Source organism: Diabrotica virgifera, chromosome 5 (genome assembly GCF_917563875.1).
Source record: "Diabrotica virgifera virgifera chromosome 5, PGI_DIABVI_V3a".
Classification (NCBI taxonomy): domain Eukaryota; kingdom Metazoa; phylum Arthropoda; class Insecta; order Coleoptera; family Chrysomelidae; genus Diabrotica; species Diabrotica virgifera.
The window spans coordinates 120,038,145-120,056,944 of record NC_065447.1 but is presented as its reverse complement, the minus strand read 5'-3'; the positions used below and the strand labels follow the sequence as shown (position 1 = coordinate 120,056,944).

Genomic DNA, 18,800 nt, shown 5'->3' with positions numbered 1-18,800 from the left:
CGAGGCAGCGCATGAAATGGACTGTGTCCATTAATGAAAATATTTTGCGCTTCTACTACAAGGTGACAAACCTCGGTCAAGAAACAATCGGCTACCGACAACAGCTGTATGCCGAATTTTGCAGGACGTACCCAGATATTCAAGTATCGGAGCAACGAGTATCAGACCAATACCGGGTAATTATAAGAAACAACCTTATCCCAGAGACTAGACGCAATACCATCAGAAGCGAAGTCGAACGGGAGATTCATAACAATGTTGTAATTGAAGATCAAGTCCCCAATGAAGTTCATGAGCAGATTCCTGAGCTTGCCATACAAGAAACTCAACCTGACAATACAGAGCAGGAAAACAACGAGCTACATGATAACCTAGTAAGCGAAATGGCACGTGCTGTACAAGAGTTTAATGGAACAAACCCACTTAGCAGACCACCGCTACCACGAATAAACTCTTGTAAGAGACTAGGTGTGCTGTTACAAATTGTGAACACTGAAGTCCTACCCAATTATGTCGTAGAAGCCCACACATTAGAGTATCTGCACATGCTAATCTACTGTGCAGCAACAACAATTGCTAATGTAATGGGCATTAAGATCAGAACACGACGGGGTACTAATAACGGAAGGACTGGTAGCAGAATTGCACCCTGGGAAAAAGACTGCTCGGAAAGATTGAATTACTGCGTAGGGATATTGGTCAAGTCACAGAATATATACGAGGTGTAAGAAGTACAAGAGTCATCAGAAGAGCTGAAGAAATAATACGGAATACTCCCAGACACTCAAGATTCGATCCAGAAAACAACACAGCCCAACAATGCCTAGATACATTAAAACAAAGACTCTCAGTTTATTCAGGACGACTAAGAAGGTACAAAGTGAGTAACAACCGAAAATCCGACAATGCCCTTTTTGAGACTGCTGAGAAGGCGTTCTATCGAAAACTCAATACCACCGTAGACAATCTCGATAAGTCTTACCCAAGCCAAGAAGAAATTCATGAGTTTTGGGGAAATCAACTTTCCACACCAGCTTCTCTTAACAACAATGCTGGATGGATAGAAGATACGGCACAGAACTGCCAACACTACACTACTACTCTCTACGAACCCTTCACCACTGAAGAAGTCTCAAATATCATCAAAGAGCTTCATAACTGGAAATCTCCTGGACCAGACGGAGTTCAAAACTTTTGGCTCAAGAAGTTTTGGAGTACTCATGAATGCTTATCAACACTAATTAATCATGTTATTTCTAATCCGCAGGATATACCATCATTCCTAACTCAGGGAACCACTTATTTAATACCGAAGGATCAAAATAACACCCAAGATCCAGCAAAATATCGCCCAATTACTTGTCTTCCAACTTTGTATAAATTGGTCACATCCTGTGTAGCCCGGCGTATCTACCAACACTGTGCTCTGAACAATATCATAGAGCCTCAACAGAAAGGATGCGCTAAGGGTTCCATGGGTTGCAAAGAACAACTTATCATCGACTCAGTCATTTCTAATCAAGCATATTCCAAAAAGAGGAACCTATTTACTGCTTTTATTGATTACAAGAAGGCCTTTGATTCAGTGCCGCATGAATGGCTTATAGATATATTGAGAATATATAAAGTCGATGATAATGTAGTGACCTTTTTACAACATATAATGACAGAGTGGAAAATTAGAATTCACCTTCAAATACCTGGTGAAAGTAACATCGAAACTGAAAATATCGCAATCAGCCGGGGCCTGTTTCAAGGAGATTCGTTGAGTCCTCTGTGGTTCTGTCTAGCTATGAACCCACTATCTCAGCTATTGAACTCCACAGATGCAGGTTTTAGCATCAAAAATAACAACAATGTGGTGGCGAAGCTTAATCATTTATTGTACATGGATGATTTGAAATTAATGGCTTCCACTCGAGACCAACTCGACGAGATGCTAAAAACTGTAGAAACTTTTTCTAATGATATTAGTATGCACTTTGGACTAGACAAGTGCCGTATTTTAAATATAGTCAGAGGAAAAGTACAGCCCGGAGGATTCGATATGCAAAATGGCCAGAACATCGAGGCCATGGGTGAAAACGATATGTATAAATATCTTGGAGTAAAGCAGGCGCGGAAAATTGACCATAAACAAATGAAAACAGAGATAACTACTGAGTTTTTACGAAGGGTAAAACAGCTGCTTCGCTCACACCTTAACAGTAGAAATTTGTTTAAGGCACTAAACACCTACGCATGTTCCGCGCTTAGCTACTCATTTGGTATTGTTAAGTGGACAAAAACAGATATAGATGCTCTTCAGCGAAAAGTGCGAACACACCTCACAAAGGCACAAAAACACCATCCTAAAAGTGCAGTAGAAAGAACAACATTACCACGGAATCTAGGAGGAAGAGGACTTATGGATATAGGTGAGCAATTAGATAAACAAATTGCTAATTTAAGAACTTATTTTCAGATGCAGGCTGAGACATCTACTCTTCATCGCGCTATCTGCGCAGTAGATGACACAACACCGATCAAACTGAGGGAACCAGAAATGCGCATAAACCACCTTACTAAGGACGAAAAAGTGCGCGCCTGGATGGGTAAACCTCTGCACGGGCGGCATCCCAATGAGGTCAGCCAAGATTACGTCGACAATATAGCGTCGAACTACTGGTTGACATCAGGAAAGATGTTCCCTGAAACGGAAGGTTCATTACTGGCCATTCAAGATCAGGTTATACCAACGAGAAATTACCTGAAATATATCATCAAAGACCCTCAGGTTCAAAACGACAGATGCCGATATGGATGTCAAGCCCAAGAAACCATCCAACATCTTACAGGGGGCTGCCAGGCATTTGCTGCAACTGAATACAAGGAACGGCATGACGCAGTGGGAAAAATCCTTCATCAAGAGATAGCTATCAAGCTTGGACTTCTCCAAACGGACCATCTCCCGTATTATCAATACGTCCCTGAGAGTATGCTTGAGGATGGCAACTACAAGCTATACTGGGACCGCACTGTGCTCACAGACCAAACAGTGGCACACAATAGACCAGATCTCGTACTAGTTAATAAATTAACAAGACAAACAACACTAATTGATGTGGCGATACCTAACAACAGTAATCTACGTAGTAAATTCACTGAAAAGATCGCCAAGTACAGAGATCTAGAAATTCAAATACGAAGGCAATGGAGAATGCAAAGTACCCAGACGATACCGATTATCATGTCTACTACTGGAGTCATTCCGAAGACCCTCCTCGAAAGCATAAAAAAGCTGGGTCTGAATGAACATCTTTATAAGACCATGCAGAAAGCAGTACTACTCGCAACAGCCAGATGTGTACGGAAATTTTTGGGAGATACACCTGCATACCAAGTCACCTAGGGCTCGATAACACGGAAAGAGTCCCACCAGAGCTCAATCCTTTTGATACCGTAGGTATCTGGGATGAGTCAATTTTCCCCTTAGAGGGAGTGTGAGCCGTATGGCTAAATCTGGATAATAATAGTAACAGATCTAGAAACGCAAACTATAACTTTTACCCAAATTCTCAAACAGATCCTCGCAATGATAGACATTTTCAACCTTCGCAATCAAATCAGTATCAAAGGAACAATACCCAAAACTATCAGTCTAATTTCCAAAATAACACTCCCGAAAACTATAAGTCTAATTTCCAAAATAATTCTAATAGGCCAGCTCAAAATGTTTGGCGACCAAACCCAAATTTTGTTCCCAACCGACCCACTCCAATGAGTACATCTACTAGAAATAGTACACCCCAATTTAGAAATAATTTCCAAACCTTTAACAAGCCAGCTCAAAATAATACCTGGCGACCAAATCCCAATTTTGCCCCAAATACATCTACTCCTATGAGTACGAATACTAGAAATAGTACACCAGGATTCAGAAATAATTTCCACAACCCCAGAAATACAAATCAAAACTTCACATTCGAAGAACTGTATAATACCGAGTACGAATCCATCGATATTGATCAAAATACCCAAAATACCCCTGATCAAGAAGCTTATGATGATGCTAACGAAGAGCATAATCAAAATTTTCAAGACAGCCTCTTTCAAAATCAACAGACTTAATAGAATTAAATTTTTCCACAAATAAAAGAGAACTGTCTTATATCCAAATTCAAGATCCTCCCTTAAAATTACTGGTAGATACCGGTTTCTCTAAATCTTTCTTCAATCCAGAAAAAGCTAACTTCTTTTATAAAAATTTTATCTATTACGAACCCTTTGTTGTCTCTGCAGTATCTCAAAGTACACAAAAGGACTTTTGTGCAGAAATCCCCATCTTTTCAGAATTCAATCAGGAAGGTAAGATTAAATTCCACCTTTTTGATTTTCATAGAAGTTTTGATGGTCTTTTAGGAGTAGATAATATAAAATATCTAAACGCTATGTTGGATTTCGTAAATTCCCAATTAACTACTCCATATTCCAGTATCCCGATAACATACTATAAATCTGATCTAAAGATAATCTTCAAACAAAAATTGGACCCCTTATCTTGTAGTGTAGCCAAAATTCCAGTTTCCCAAAAATCAGGATGTATATTTATCCCTGATCAAACAATCCAAAAATGTGTAATCCCTGCATGTCTTTCGAACGCAATAGACGGTTTTGCCCTAGTAGAAATCTTTAACCGAACCCAAGATGAAATTTTTGTCACATTAGATGCTCCAATCGATACTGTCCCTTTTGATGAAAATTGTCATGAATTATTCCATGCAGACATAGTGCCTGCCGATGAAACAGAAAATATTAATATCGAAGATTTAATCCGTACCTCTCATATGAACTCTGAAGAAAAACAAAATATTCTAAGAATTTGCAATAAATACTCTAATCTTTTTCATAGCGAAGATAAACCCCTTACATTTACCAATAGAGTTAAACATGTTATTAAAACTAAGGATGAACTACCTATTTATAGTAAATCGTATAGATATCCTTTTGTTCATAAACCAGAAGTAAATAGTCAAATAAACAAAATGTTGGAACAAGGAATCATTAGACCCAGCAATTCAGCGTACAGTAGTCCCATTTGGGTTGTCCCAAAAAAAGCAGATGCGTCAGGAAAAAAGAAATGGAGAATTGTTGTAGACTATAGGAAGCTGAACGAAAAAACAATTCCAGATAAATATCCGTTACCAAATATCACCAATACACTTGATAAATTAGGCAGATGCAACTATTTTAGTACACTTGATCTAGCTAGTGGCTTTCACCAGATTGAGATGCACCCAGACGATATTCCCAAGACAGCATTCAATGTTGAGAATGGTCATTATGAATATGTTCGTATGCCATTTGGGCTCAAGAATGCTCCTGCAACTTTTCAGAGAGTTATGGACGATATTCTGCGAGGTCTTCAAGATGACATCTGTCTTGTCTACTTAGACGATATAATTATTTTTTCTACCTCACTTCAAGAGCATATTGTAAATTTAGACAAAGTTTTTAAACGTTTGCAAGAAAATAATTTTAAAATACAACTAGATAAGTGTGAATTTCTCAGAAAGGAAGTAGCCTATCTTGGTCACATTGTAACTACAGAAGGTGTGAAGCCAAACCCAGATAAAATTAATGCAATTGTCAAATACCCAATTCCAAAAACTGCACGCGAAATAAAAGGATTTTTAGGATTGCTAGGATATTACAGGAGATTTATAAAAGATTTTGCCAGATTAACTAAACCATTAACGAAATGCAAAAAAGGATGCTAAGATAGAACACACTCCAGAATTTGTAAAATGTTTTGAAGATTGTAAAAATCTATTAATTAATGAACCTATACTTCAATATCCAGATTTTGACAAAGATTTTATTTTAACTACAGATGCAAGTAATGTAGCCGTAGGAGCTGTATTATCTCAATTAGTAAATGCTCAAGATAAACCAGTAGCATATGCCTCGAGAACATTAAATGAGTCCGAGCAAAACTACAGTGGTATGGAAAAAGAACTTCTGGCGATAGTATGGGCAACTAAGTATTTTAGACCTTATCTTTTTGGAAGACAGTTTAAAATTATGACAGATTATAAACCCTTACAGTGGCTTATGTCTCTTAAAGAACCGAATTCACGATTAGTGAGATGGCGTTTAAAATTAGAAGAATTTGATTACATAATTGAATACAAGAAAGGAAGTTGCAATGCAAATGCAGACTCCCTATCTGGAATAGAGATTCATTGTAACGAATTTTTAAAATATATGGAAGAAATTAATAAAACTCCGAAAAACGACGATGATGATAGCAATTCGATGGCTGTAAATGTCGACGACAACATTAACGAAGAAAACACAGAACAAGGAAATAACTAAGACAACGATATTGAAGAAGATGATGATGATGATGATGATGACGGAGAAACTGTACATACTAGTTTAGAAGATCCAATACTAGGAATGCTCATTTCTGATAAGCATCTTAACGTTTTTGATCACCAAATTGTAATTGATTTCGTTTTACACTCAGCCGTCAAACCAAAAATTGAAAAATATTTCCTAACAGAAAAAGACTTTATATCCAAATTTCAAAAAATAATATTGTAGAAGAAACTATAAATATATTTAAAAATTACATTGACCCAAAATACAAATACGCTGTGTACTTCAAGGAAGACACTTTTATACCAGAAATATTAGAAAATTTAAAAACTTTTAAAAATTCTGCCTACAAGTTAATAAAATGTAACAGCATCTTAAAAGATATAGTAAACAAAGATGAACAACATGAAAAAATAAGGTCATTTCACGAAGGAAAAACCAATCACCGAGGTATTCTAGAAACAGAAACTAGGATCAAACGCACCTATTATTGGCCAGGAATAAAACAAGATGTAACAGATTTTATAAATAATTGTAATATTTGCCAAGTAAATAAATATGATCGTAATCCGCCAAATCAAAAACTAATGATTACTCCCACAGCTTCAAAACCATTCGAAATAATATTTGCAGACACTTTTTCAAGCCAAGGCCAAAAGTTTCTTACTATAATAGACACATTTTCTAAATACGGTCAAGCATACCCTCTTTCAGCATTGACAAGTACTGAAATCGTAAAAGCTTTTCTAACCTTCATGACACACCATGGAATTCCTGATCTTGTAACTATGGACCGAGGCACAGAATTAAAAACTCTGTTGTACAAGAATTTTTCGACATACATAAAGTAAAAACCCATTATGTAACTACAAACAGTACCCAATCTAAAGGAGCTATAGAGAGATTTCATTCTACTCTAATAGAACATCTACGAATTATTAGAAGCAAAGCTGATGGAAAAATTGATATCCTAAATCAAATGCCTTATGCTATTTTAGGCTATAATAACTCAATACACTCCGTAACTCAACAAAAGCCGATAAATATTATAAATGGCCACATTAACACTAAAGAGATTTTTGATATAAATATAAACCAAAAACTAATTAATAACTACATAGAAAACCATAGAGATAGGACCAAAGAAATCTATAAAGAACTTAATAAAAAATTGATCGAACAAAAAGATAAAAGTATCGAATATAATAATAGAGATCGACATGAACCACTCACATACGAAGAAGGAAGTGATGTTTACAGAAAAAATACTACACTGGTACGAAATAAACTTAATCCCAAATTTATGAAAGATAAAGTTGTTGAAGATGCAAAAATTAAAGTTGCTACTCCAAAAAAACTTTTACACAAACAAAATTTAAAACGACCAAAAACTAACCGGAAAAAACTCTTACAGGTTCCTAATGACAACGATGATGATCCTGGGCCTTCAACAAGTCGAGAATAAAGAAATCACCTTTACGAATCTCAAAGATAATCCCGGAATATTTCCTTATAAATTAGACACTGCAAAAATTAAATCTAGTACTCATTCATTTATCCATTATGTTAATTTAGAACCAATTCAAAAAGAAATTAATACTCTAAGACTCTCCTACCAAAATGTAACAGCTGCAATTAAAGACGGCCTTAGTAGTCCTTATTATTCCGAATTAGAAAATTTTGATCGCGTCCTTTTCTTGCTGAACAAAAACTCCAATCACTCTTACCTGATCACAGAGCAAAAAGAGATCTTATAGACGGACTAGGCTCAATAATTAAAAGTATCACAGGAAACTTAGATACAGAAGACGCAAAACATTATGATAGCGCACTAGAAGAACTAAAAAGTAACCAAAATAAAATTGTAACTAAACTTAATAAACAAATTTCATTATCGACTGAGATTGTAGAGAATTTTAATAATACTATTTCTCTCATAAAAAGTAACCAAGAAGTAATTTTCTCTGGTTTAGAATCTATTCGTTCAAACCTTAATAAGTTTATTTTTAATTTTGAAGATTTTCTTATAACTAGAAATATTTTAGATCAATTAAGTATAAGTACAAATATTATAGTACAGTTACTAACATATATAGAAAACTCTATAACATTTGCGAGACTAGGTATTTTAAAGAGTAGTATAGTAAAAATTAATGAACTAAAGTCAATATTAACTCAAATTTTAGAATATCATTCAAGAAACGAATTAATTTATCCAAATATCACATCAGACATAAATAATTATTATAATATCTTAGAGACAGAAGCGTACTACTCTAACTTGACGATTGTTTTCATTGTCCATGTTCCAATAGCTTATCCCGACGAATTTTCCCACTATCATTTATACTCGATTCCTACTGTAAATCATACTACCATAGTGCCCCCTAACACTTATCTGATAATGAATGAAAATTTTTACCAATACACATCTGTACCATGCTCAAACCTGAAGCCCAAATTCTTCTGTCCCGAAAATCCTCTAAGAAGCAAAAGTGAAGAAGACTGTATATTTCAACTCCTTCAACTAAAATCCAATCCTACGAGATGCCAAAGAATAGAAGTTCACATTTCAAGAAATATGATCCAGCAAATAGATGAGTCCCACCACATCGCTGTTTTGGTAACCAAAACCAAAATTCAAATGAACTGTACTAACACAGACCTTCAATTAATTTCTGGAAATTATCTCATCACAGTTCCTTTCCAATGCCAGTTTAGCACAGAAGATCAAACATTTAGCAATAATCGTCTCATTTCCGAAAGTCAGCCACTATTACTTCCGAACATAGTTATTCCTCACACCCATCAAGAAGAGATTCCCGAAGTCCATATCCAAGATGTTCAACTGGACAAGATTCATTTAATTAAGAAGAAACAAGAAGAAATTAAAACATTAATACTTAAAAACTCAAAAATCACTCATCCTAATTTTTGGAACCTAACAGTAATATTTTTGATTATAATAATTCTTGCATATTTTGTTATTAAATTTATAAAAAGAAGAACGAAATCACAAAGACAAGACGATAGTCCCATGGAGAATGTTCACATCCAAGAAGATGATCCTGAAGAAAATCTACCAGAGGCCCAACCTAGGTCATTTTTCAATTCCATGAAAAATTCCAGAAACTAAGGGTGGAGGAGTTATATCCATTGACCCCATATAGGCCAATACCCTGAATCCGATGTGTCAGCACCTGAACTATGGTCGACCTTATTTCCAAACTGCAACTTGTGTATTATTGCTTATTTTTCAAATGTGTAATGTACTGTAGGAAAAATGAAAGAATACCCATGAACGAACATATAAAACACGCTGTATTTTCCTATCACCGTGTCACACAAAAAATTGGCCAGTGCAAGTACATGTAACAATAATTATTACATGTACTTGCGCTGGCCAATTTTTTGTGTGACACGGTGACAGGAAAATACAGCGTGTTTTATATGTTTGTTCATGGGTATTCTTTCATTTTTCCGACTGTATTTCATTTCATTGAATATAATTCAGTCTGATATATTTCTTTGTAGAGTAAAGTCGCATTTTTTATATTGTAACTATTAGATCGCAATAAAGTAAATTCTCGCACTTGTATTTTTAAAAATTGTTTTTAAAAATCATTCCGAAAAGGCAGAAACTATCAGTGGCGCAGTCTTAGTGGATTTTTCGTCGAATTCCATTGAGGATATTCGTGGGTTTTGACCTTTAAACGAAAAAAAAGAACCGGGTTTCCGTTTTTCATAAACTTTTAAACTGTCAGGGATTTTGGGCTCCATTCGGATATCCAGAATTCCAGGAACAAGCAGAAGTGCATACATGTGGTAAGCTAAAAATTTTTTGTTCATTTTTATCAGACTCCTCTTATCTATTGAATCCTTTTGCGAAAATAATAGTCAAGTGTAGTATTAGTTATTATTTTATTTTTTGATAGATTAGTATATAGGAAAGAAAAGCAATAAATAAAGATAAGATGACTTCACCAAGTAATTCAAATACTACTATTATTGTACCTAAATTAGATATTGCCAATTTGTCGATTATTCCTCGTTTTGATGGAAATATAAATAAACTCTACAGATTCATAAATGCAACTGAATCAATCTTAAGGCATTATTTCGATACAAATAACCCTAGTAGTTTTCAAAATTGTTTGCTATTGAACGGAATTTTAAATAAACTAGAAGGAAGAGCTGAAGAAATTATTGCTATTAGCGGCTATACTGATTGGGATGGTATAAAAAATACATTAATTTTAAATTTTGCGTACCAAAGAGATGAAAATTGCCTTAATCAAGATCTTGTGAATTTAAAACAAAAGCCAAACGAATCACCTTATCAGTTTCATGAGAAGGTGCTCGATTTATTAAATTCCATATGTAATTATATTGATTTACACCATCTTGGTCAGGAGCGCACATATAAAAGAGAATTTTTAAAAATTGTTTTTAAAAATCGTTCCGAAAAGGCAGAAACTATCAGTCGCGTATGTAATTATTGCTCTGATGACTGTTTTGTAAATTCTGTCATTCGCTTCTTTTCCGATATTTTATTTCTAAATATTGTTACATTCAAGCAATCTGCGGCCCTGTTTCCTTTATTCACTTGATCTTCCACGTCTCTTTCGAGTTTTCCGTAGCTAGATAGTGTGATGCCTAGATATTTAAACTCCATGACTATTCTATTATCTTTTATGATCTTTTTTAAGGAAATTAACATATTAAATTTTCTAGCGGTTATATTAAATTGGTGCAGCATATCTTGTGAATCATCTTCACTTGGAGGGATTATTATTGTCATAGAGTCGTCTGCATAGCAGATTATTTTAAAGATTATTTTAAGTTGTTTTTCTCCCATTTGGTAGTCTTTTTTAGTTCTTACTTTTTATTATTTCATCCATAATCAGGTTCGGCAATAGAGGACTCAGGGAGTCCCCTGTCTTATCCCATTGCCAGCTTCAATTATGTCAGTTAGTTTTTCTTCTGCTTTTAATTTTTGTGTTGTTCTGATAGATATTTTCGATCGTTTTAATTATTCCTAAAATGGCTAATTAAATTATACTGGCTAATTCAAACTCGAAAATTGATTGACAAATAAATTTAATTTTTTTTTCGTAGTTTCTATAGTAACGTGAAAATGATTTGTTGAAATATTTTAAACTCGATAAGTGGGTACCTACTCTTAGCAGTATTTGTTGCTGTTGTCTAAAAAAAATTAAAGGCAATAAATTGAAGTTGTTTATTTAATAGCTATTATATACATGACTTGTCTTAAAGTCTACTGTTGCGTAGGGTTTAAAATGTTCAAAAATTATAATGCTGTTGCTCCCTGATTTCAGAAAAGGTGCTGGTAGATACAAAGTCTGTAAGGGGCCCATTCTAGCATATCGGCCAAGTACAAAGCCGTTTATGATTACAATGCCTTTCTTCCAGTTTTCCATGTACACAAAAGTGTCTTCTGGAGTACCATTAATTGTTAAAGTACCCCTATACATAGCAGGACCTATGGAGTTCGTTAGTACATTTTTCCAGTTTGATAAGTTGTTCGTCCAAGAACTTTTAAATTCTAGAGGATAGATAGCCCAGTCGTATATGTAGTCATTGTTGAGTTTAATTCCATTACCTTGCCAGATACCTTTAAACTGTCTGTACACACCAACGTTAACTCTGCCCCAATTTTCCACAACTATATCTAAAGTAGCGCCTGTTAGATCTTCAGATGTAAGAGTAATAGTAGAATCTAATATCCTAGATGTTCCAAAGCCATTTAAGTCTGCAGATTTTTGCAACCAGGGGGATACGAGTATCCCGTTTACTAGTACCATTGCTGTGTCACAAATTCTACCTTCTATTTTAAGTATTGCGTTTGCCGGTATATTCAAATTTGTTTTACGGTATACTATGTACCCATAACTTTGACCATTACCGTTATTGATATCAAGTTTTTCCATGGGAATGACATTTTTCGAATAAGTAGGAGTAATCGTCTGAAGCATATCATATAAAAACATTTCTTGTTCCATTTTTACCGTTGCATACGCTGTTTTCTTAGGAGCAGCTGGTACGTCAGGAAGAGCAGTTTTAATACGATTATACTGTTCTAGCAATTGTTTCGCTGCCCAATATTTTTCTGTGTAGTCGCCAGATTCATCCAGGGGAGAAACATATTCGTAACTGGATACTATTGAGTGGTAATCTAAAATTGAGAAAAAAAACGTATGTATCAAAAAATATACTTAATACTAATGCCGGATTTATACTCAGCTATTGCCACCGCTGCTGCCGCTGCCGGAAATATTGCCCGAAATACGATATTGATACGAATGAGGTGTTCACATCAGTTCCTCGCGAGTATCTTCACAACTCATTTACCGAACGACTCTCAAGAATGGAATGTGACGACAGCATCGTCTTGCTCACTTACTCACTTGCCGCTTTGCCGGCGGCAATTGAGAGAGAGAGAGAGAGAGAGAGAGAGAGAGAGAGAGAGAGAGAGAGAGAGAGAGAGAGAGATAGAGAGAGAGATAGAGAGAGAGAGAGAGAGAGAGAGAGAGAGAGAGAGAGAGAGAGAGAGAGAGAGAGAGAGAGAGAGAGTAGTTGAATGTGAATACTCAATCGCGCTCGCACTGCCAGTCCTTTGACTTCCATCGCGAAAACCGACTTTTTGGGGAGCGCCGTGCAATGGCAGTGGCATGAGAAGCAGCAGCGCGAGTGAGCTATTTACACATTCACGCTGCCCACTTTTCTGTCCAATTCCCTGTCCAACAGGACTGAGTGTAAATCCGGTATAAGAAGTTGTTCAACTATCTCAAAAGATAAAGAAAGATCAAACAGTTGGACCAGATGATATCCCTGGGAAATTTGGGCTGCTTTGAGAGAGACAAGAAGTCGGATTACAGGTGAGTAATGTATGCTAATGATGTAGTATAAATAGGAAATACTGAAAGAGATTTACAACAGCAATATTTTTAAAAACCTAGCATCTGTATTGCAAAGTAATAAGGAAATAGATGGAGATTTATGCAGCAGAGTTACAGCGGGATGGATAGTGAAAGGGGGAGAGTGGTATGTTGTATGAGAGAAAAGTTCCAAAGACTGAAAGAAAAATTCTATAAAACTGCCATAAGACCAGCTATGATTTACTTAAAAGAATGTTAGAACATTAGTCTAAACTGCTGCAGTAACGATAAATCCTGATGTGCGTAGGCAAATTGGATGCTTCGCAGTACGCAGTAGTTGAATCGTTCGCAGTACAGAACTTCTATAAAATATCGTATCAACAGTCGTGTTTGAACTACTGCTGGAACGCAAGCTAAAACATGTGTATGGTAGCGAATACTGCAGTTACGATTTTAGTCTTCTACTTTTGTTGTTCATTAAAAGGCAGAATAATATTGCTTTTTATGCTTGATACAATATTATGATCATAATTGTATCTCTTTTAGTAATTTTATTATAAAGTAAAGCCAGTAAGGAGGTATATGCATCTGAATCCATCCTTAAGTCATTTTTAAAGTCGAGGAGCTCTTTTTTCTAAGTTATTTCAATAGCCTCATGTGGGAACATTTGTTTCTGTCCAACAACCACTGTTTACAAAATTTCTCTTTTTCGCTGGTTTCTCATCATCTTCTTCAATCAATAAAATCGCTAAAGGGTGCAGCTTTTCTTTTTTTTTAAATTCGTAAAGACAGACATAACTACTTGTTTATGAACAACACTGTTCTATTTGCTATAACCACAAATACTCTGCAATTATGCCACAATTCGATATGTTGCAGGAGGACGACACATTGCACTGTGTTTGGACAATATTGCAGTACCTACTGTAAACAGTACTACGATTTTTGATACGGCCTAAAGTTCAATAAGTAGTATGATAAATCCTTACGTGCGTAGGCCTTTTAGGATCATTACTGTCTACACAGTCTACAGTATTTTTAAAGGAAACACTTAAGAGAAAACAGTAGCGATCAAAAGGTAGCGAAAACGCGTTCCAAGATTGCGGCTGTAATTTTGAATATTTTTTCGACATATTTGGCACACGTATTCGTTATATAATAAAGAATGGCAGTACAGGGCCCAATTTGAAAAATATATTAAGATGTGGAAATTACTCTGTAATTAAATACAATATTAAAAAAACGAGTCTGTACCACCATTAAGAAGAACAAAAAAATACACTTTCTTCAAATAAACTTTTTTATCCGATGCCTAGATTTTGTGTCATTTTGGAACTACTAATGAAATAAAAAATTTTAGTAGTTCCAAAATGACACAAAATCTAGGCATCGGATAAAAAAGTTTATTTAAAGAAAGTGTATTTTTTTGTTCTTCTTAATGGCGGTACAGGCTCGTTTTTTTAATATTGTATTTAATTACACAGTAATTTCCACATATTAATATATTTTTCAAATTGGGCTCTGTACCGCCATTCTTTATTATATTACGAATACGTGTGCCAAATATCTCGAAAAAATATTCAAAATTACAGCCGCAATCTTGGAACACGTTTTTGCTACCTGTTGATCGCTACTGTTTCCTCTTTAACTAATAATTAGAAGTTGCAAGATAATTAACAAAAAATTTAAAAGCTAATATCATTTAGCAGAAATCAAAATCTGTAGGTTTAAGCAAGAACCAACTTTTTTACTATTAAAACCTGCATTCAGTGAATATAAATTTTATATTATTTTCTCTTATATGTAAAATTTACCTGTTTCCCATTCATCGAATTTTAAATTCTCAGCTCCATTCAAAAATGCAAAATTAGTACCGCCGTGGAACATATAAATGTTAACAGAAGAAGGATATTTTAAGATCTCTTCATAGTTATATCTGAAATTTTCAACAGTTTTGTTAGTAGTATGAGAATCTCCCCAGTAGTCGAACCATCCTCCCCAATACTCCATCGTCATCACTGGACGATTAGGTTGGTATGATTTAAGTGTATCTAAGTTTTTCTTAATATCCGTATCAAAGTTTCCCGTCATTAGGAAATTGTCCGGCAACGTTCCGTACGTACCATGCTGCGGATTGTCCGATGTGACCAACAATTCCACAATACCTGTAAGAAGTAAATAATATTTACATATATATATGTTGGCAAGATTATTATTATTATACTGTATTGGTACTCCACTAAATCAAATACAACTAATACATCTGGCAACATTGCAAATTTACGAACGAAAGTTTTACTTATAATATTAACAAGATTAAAAATAAAACTATATCAGAACTAATCCTATAGTTACACCGTTCGTGGTTTTTAAAAATTTGCAATGCAACGAATCGCCGGAGCAAAGAAGGCCGAGGGAGATTTATCAAGTTGTATCTTACTACCCGCCTGTCCAGCACGGTAAAATTCCAACAAAGATTAGTTCCCAATATTCAGAATAGAAGGAGAACTAATAAAAATAATAAATAATCATTTCGTTGTGAATCGAAACAAGAGCTGTCTTATTTTAGTTAGTTTAGAGAGCGCCAAAAGTGCTCTAACTATGTGCATATATCAAATATATAATCAAATTTGCTACCTGAAGAAATTCTAACAAGAGTTGAAACTCGTTAAAGTACTTTTGGCGCTCTCTGAACTAACTAAAATAAGACGGCTCTTGTTTCGATTCACATCGAAATGATTTTTTGTTATTTTTATGGGGGACATGAAAGGAGCCTCCACGTAGATTGTGATCACTTGTGAATACAATCCGGCGTCCCCTGGAAACGAGTAATGTCGGCTAATCCTTTCAACACCGGTGCATCAACAACACAGATGCAATCAAAATCAAAACGGTCATTATCAAGGCCATTTTTGATGACGACCTCAATTAATATTGACGACCTCAATTATTATAAAGAAGAACTACTGTCTAATATGTGCAGAGAACATGGTGTCGATGTTCTACTGGTTCAAGAAACCCATAGAGGTACTGCAAGCCGCAGACCAAGGATTCGGGGTATGAAGCTCATACTGGAGAGACCACACGACCAATATGGTAGCGCAGTCTTCGTCAGACCAGATATCGACGTAGCGTCCACATCTCTAACAGATCAAAATGACATCGAGATCCCCACAGTGGAGATAAACTCCTGTACAGTAACGTCAATCTACAAACCACCAAACTCTGACTTTGTTTTTGAGGAACCGAGTAACTTTCAATCACAGCAAATCAAATTCGTACTGGGTGACTTCAACTCTCTCAGTGTCGCGTGGGGTTACAACGAAACAGATTCCAATGGCAAGGAACTAGAAAAATGGGCTGAAAGCATGAACCTAAAACTTATTCACGATCCAAAGCAGCCTGCGTCGTTCAACAGCGGAAGATGGCGCAGAGGTTACAACCCAGACAATATATTTGTCAGCGACAGAATTGGAGACCAGGTAACAAAAATCGTTGGAAGCGCCCTCCCAAAGACACAGCACAGACCAATAATTTGTTTTTCCAACGCGGCAATCAGATACGAAATTATTCCTTTCAAGAGAAGGTTCAACTTTACTAAAGCAAAATGGGAAAAATTCTCTGAAACATTGGATCAAGAAGTTTTCTAGCTAGAACCTTGCCCTGATTCATACGATAAATTTGTAGAAATCTAAAGCAAGTATCACTGAAATTCATTACTAAAGGTTGTCGAACTGAGTACATAGCGGGGCTCAATGAAGAATCTAAACCCCTACTTAAAAGATACGAACAGCTATATGATGAAGAACCTTTCTCGGAAGCGACAATACAGGCTGGGGAGGAAATGTTACATGCGATATCCGCCAATAGAACGGAAAGGTGGTGCAAGCTGGTCACGAGTCTGGACATGAAATAAAACAACAGACGTGCCTGGAAGCTGATTCGGAATCTTGGCAACGATCCCGCTGCTCCGGCAGTCAACATGACAGAAGTCACACCCGATCAGATAGCCCATCATCTTCTAATGAACGGTAAGACGACATCAAGAAAGAACAAGGTGAGAGCTCAACGGAATATCGACGAAGAAAGAGATGTTCTAAGTTCTAGGTACCTCTTTTTGTCTAGAGGAGATGAGAGGCGCGATCCACCAAATGAAAGATAATAAAGCGGCTGGCCTGGACGACATACGAACAGAGCAAATAAAGAACTTTGGACTAAAAACCTTAGAGTGGCTCGTCAAAATGATGAATTGCTGCATCCGTACATTACAAATCCCCAAAATCTGGAGAAAAGCTAGAGTGGTAGCCCTCTTAAAACCAGGGAAGGATCCGGCGGATACAAAGAGTTTTAGACCTGTATCTCTCTTGTGCCACCTTCTCAAGGCCTTTGAAGGAATGATACTGAACCGGATCGCAGAATATGTGGAGACTAAAATTATTCCAGAACAAGCAGGATTCAGGCCCGGAAAGTGAGGCTGCAGTCAAATTCTTAATCTCACCCAACATATTGAAGATGGTTTTGAACGGAAGGAAATAACAGGAGTAGCGTTCATAGACCTAACTGCCGCCTATGATACAGTTAACCATCAACGGCTACTCGCAAAACTCTACGAAACTACAAAGGATTTCCGACTAACAAGGTTAGTGAAATGTCTCCTCCAGAATAACGCTCCAGTCCAAGAGCAGTCGGTGGAGGGACCAAAAAAATGGGCTACCACAGGGAAGTGTCCTCGCGCCGATTCTATACAACATATGCACCAACGACCAACCCATACACCAACAAACAAGGCAATTTATTTACGTTGATGATACAGCTGTGGCAGCTCAGGGAAGAACCTTCAATGAAGTCGAAGTGAAACTGACAGATGCCCTGGGAGACTTAGCTCTATACTATGATAAAAACCATCTGAAACCCAATCCCACAAAAACCCAGGTATGTGCTTTCCACCTGAGAAACAAGCATGCCCGAAGGTCGCTGGAGGTGGAATGGCGTGGTCAGATGCTGGAACACAACAAGACGCCAAAATACCTTGGCGTCCGTCTGGATAGAACTCTGTCTTACCGATACCACTGTCAAGATGTCAAGAAGAAAGTAAGTGCCAGAAATAATATCATCCGCAAGCTAACTAATACAAAATGGGGAGCACAACCACACACTCTCCGCACTTCTGCCTTGGCATTATGTTTTTCGGCCGCGGAGTTTGGAGCACCAGTATGGGCAAACTCTGCTCACGCAAAGAACGTCGACGTGGCTCTAAATGAAACGGTCCGTATAATATCGGGTTGCCTGGAACCGACACCTATCGAAGAGGTATACCCCATAACTGGAATTGCTCCACCACCTATCAGTAGGAAGGTCACGTCAGAGGTAGAACTAAAAAAGCAGGAGACGGACCGAAGACACCCCTTATATGACCACCAAACTCAGCCAAGCAGACTAAGATCTCGGAAAAGCTTCCTGAAAACATCAAGATCCATCCCCGAAGCGCCAGAGACGCGTCGAATACACCTATGGCAAGCGTCAGCTACTGCGACACAT

General features: G+C 36.5%; 1 protein-coding gene across 1 annotated transcript in view; it reads right to left on the bottom strand.

Moving 5' to 3' along the window:
* Positions 1-11,588: 11,588 nt before the first annotated feature.
* Positions 11,589-18,800, bottom strand: part of LOC126884320 (beta-galactosidase-1-like protein 3) — a 46,008-nt gene continuing 38,796 nt past the window's right edge. Inside the window, exons 3-4 of the mRNA XM_050650259.1 lie at positions 15,077-15,427; positions 11,589-12,559 (exon numbers count right to left, since the gene is read on the bottom strand). Coding sequence (XP_050506216.1) covers positions 11,607-12,559; positions 15,077-15,427 — 1,304 coding nt within the window. The 3' untranslated portion in view covers positions 11,589-11,606. The remainder of the gene's footprint in view (positions 12,560-15,076; positions 15,428-18,800) is intronic.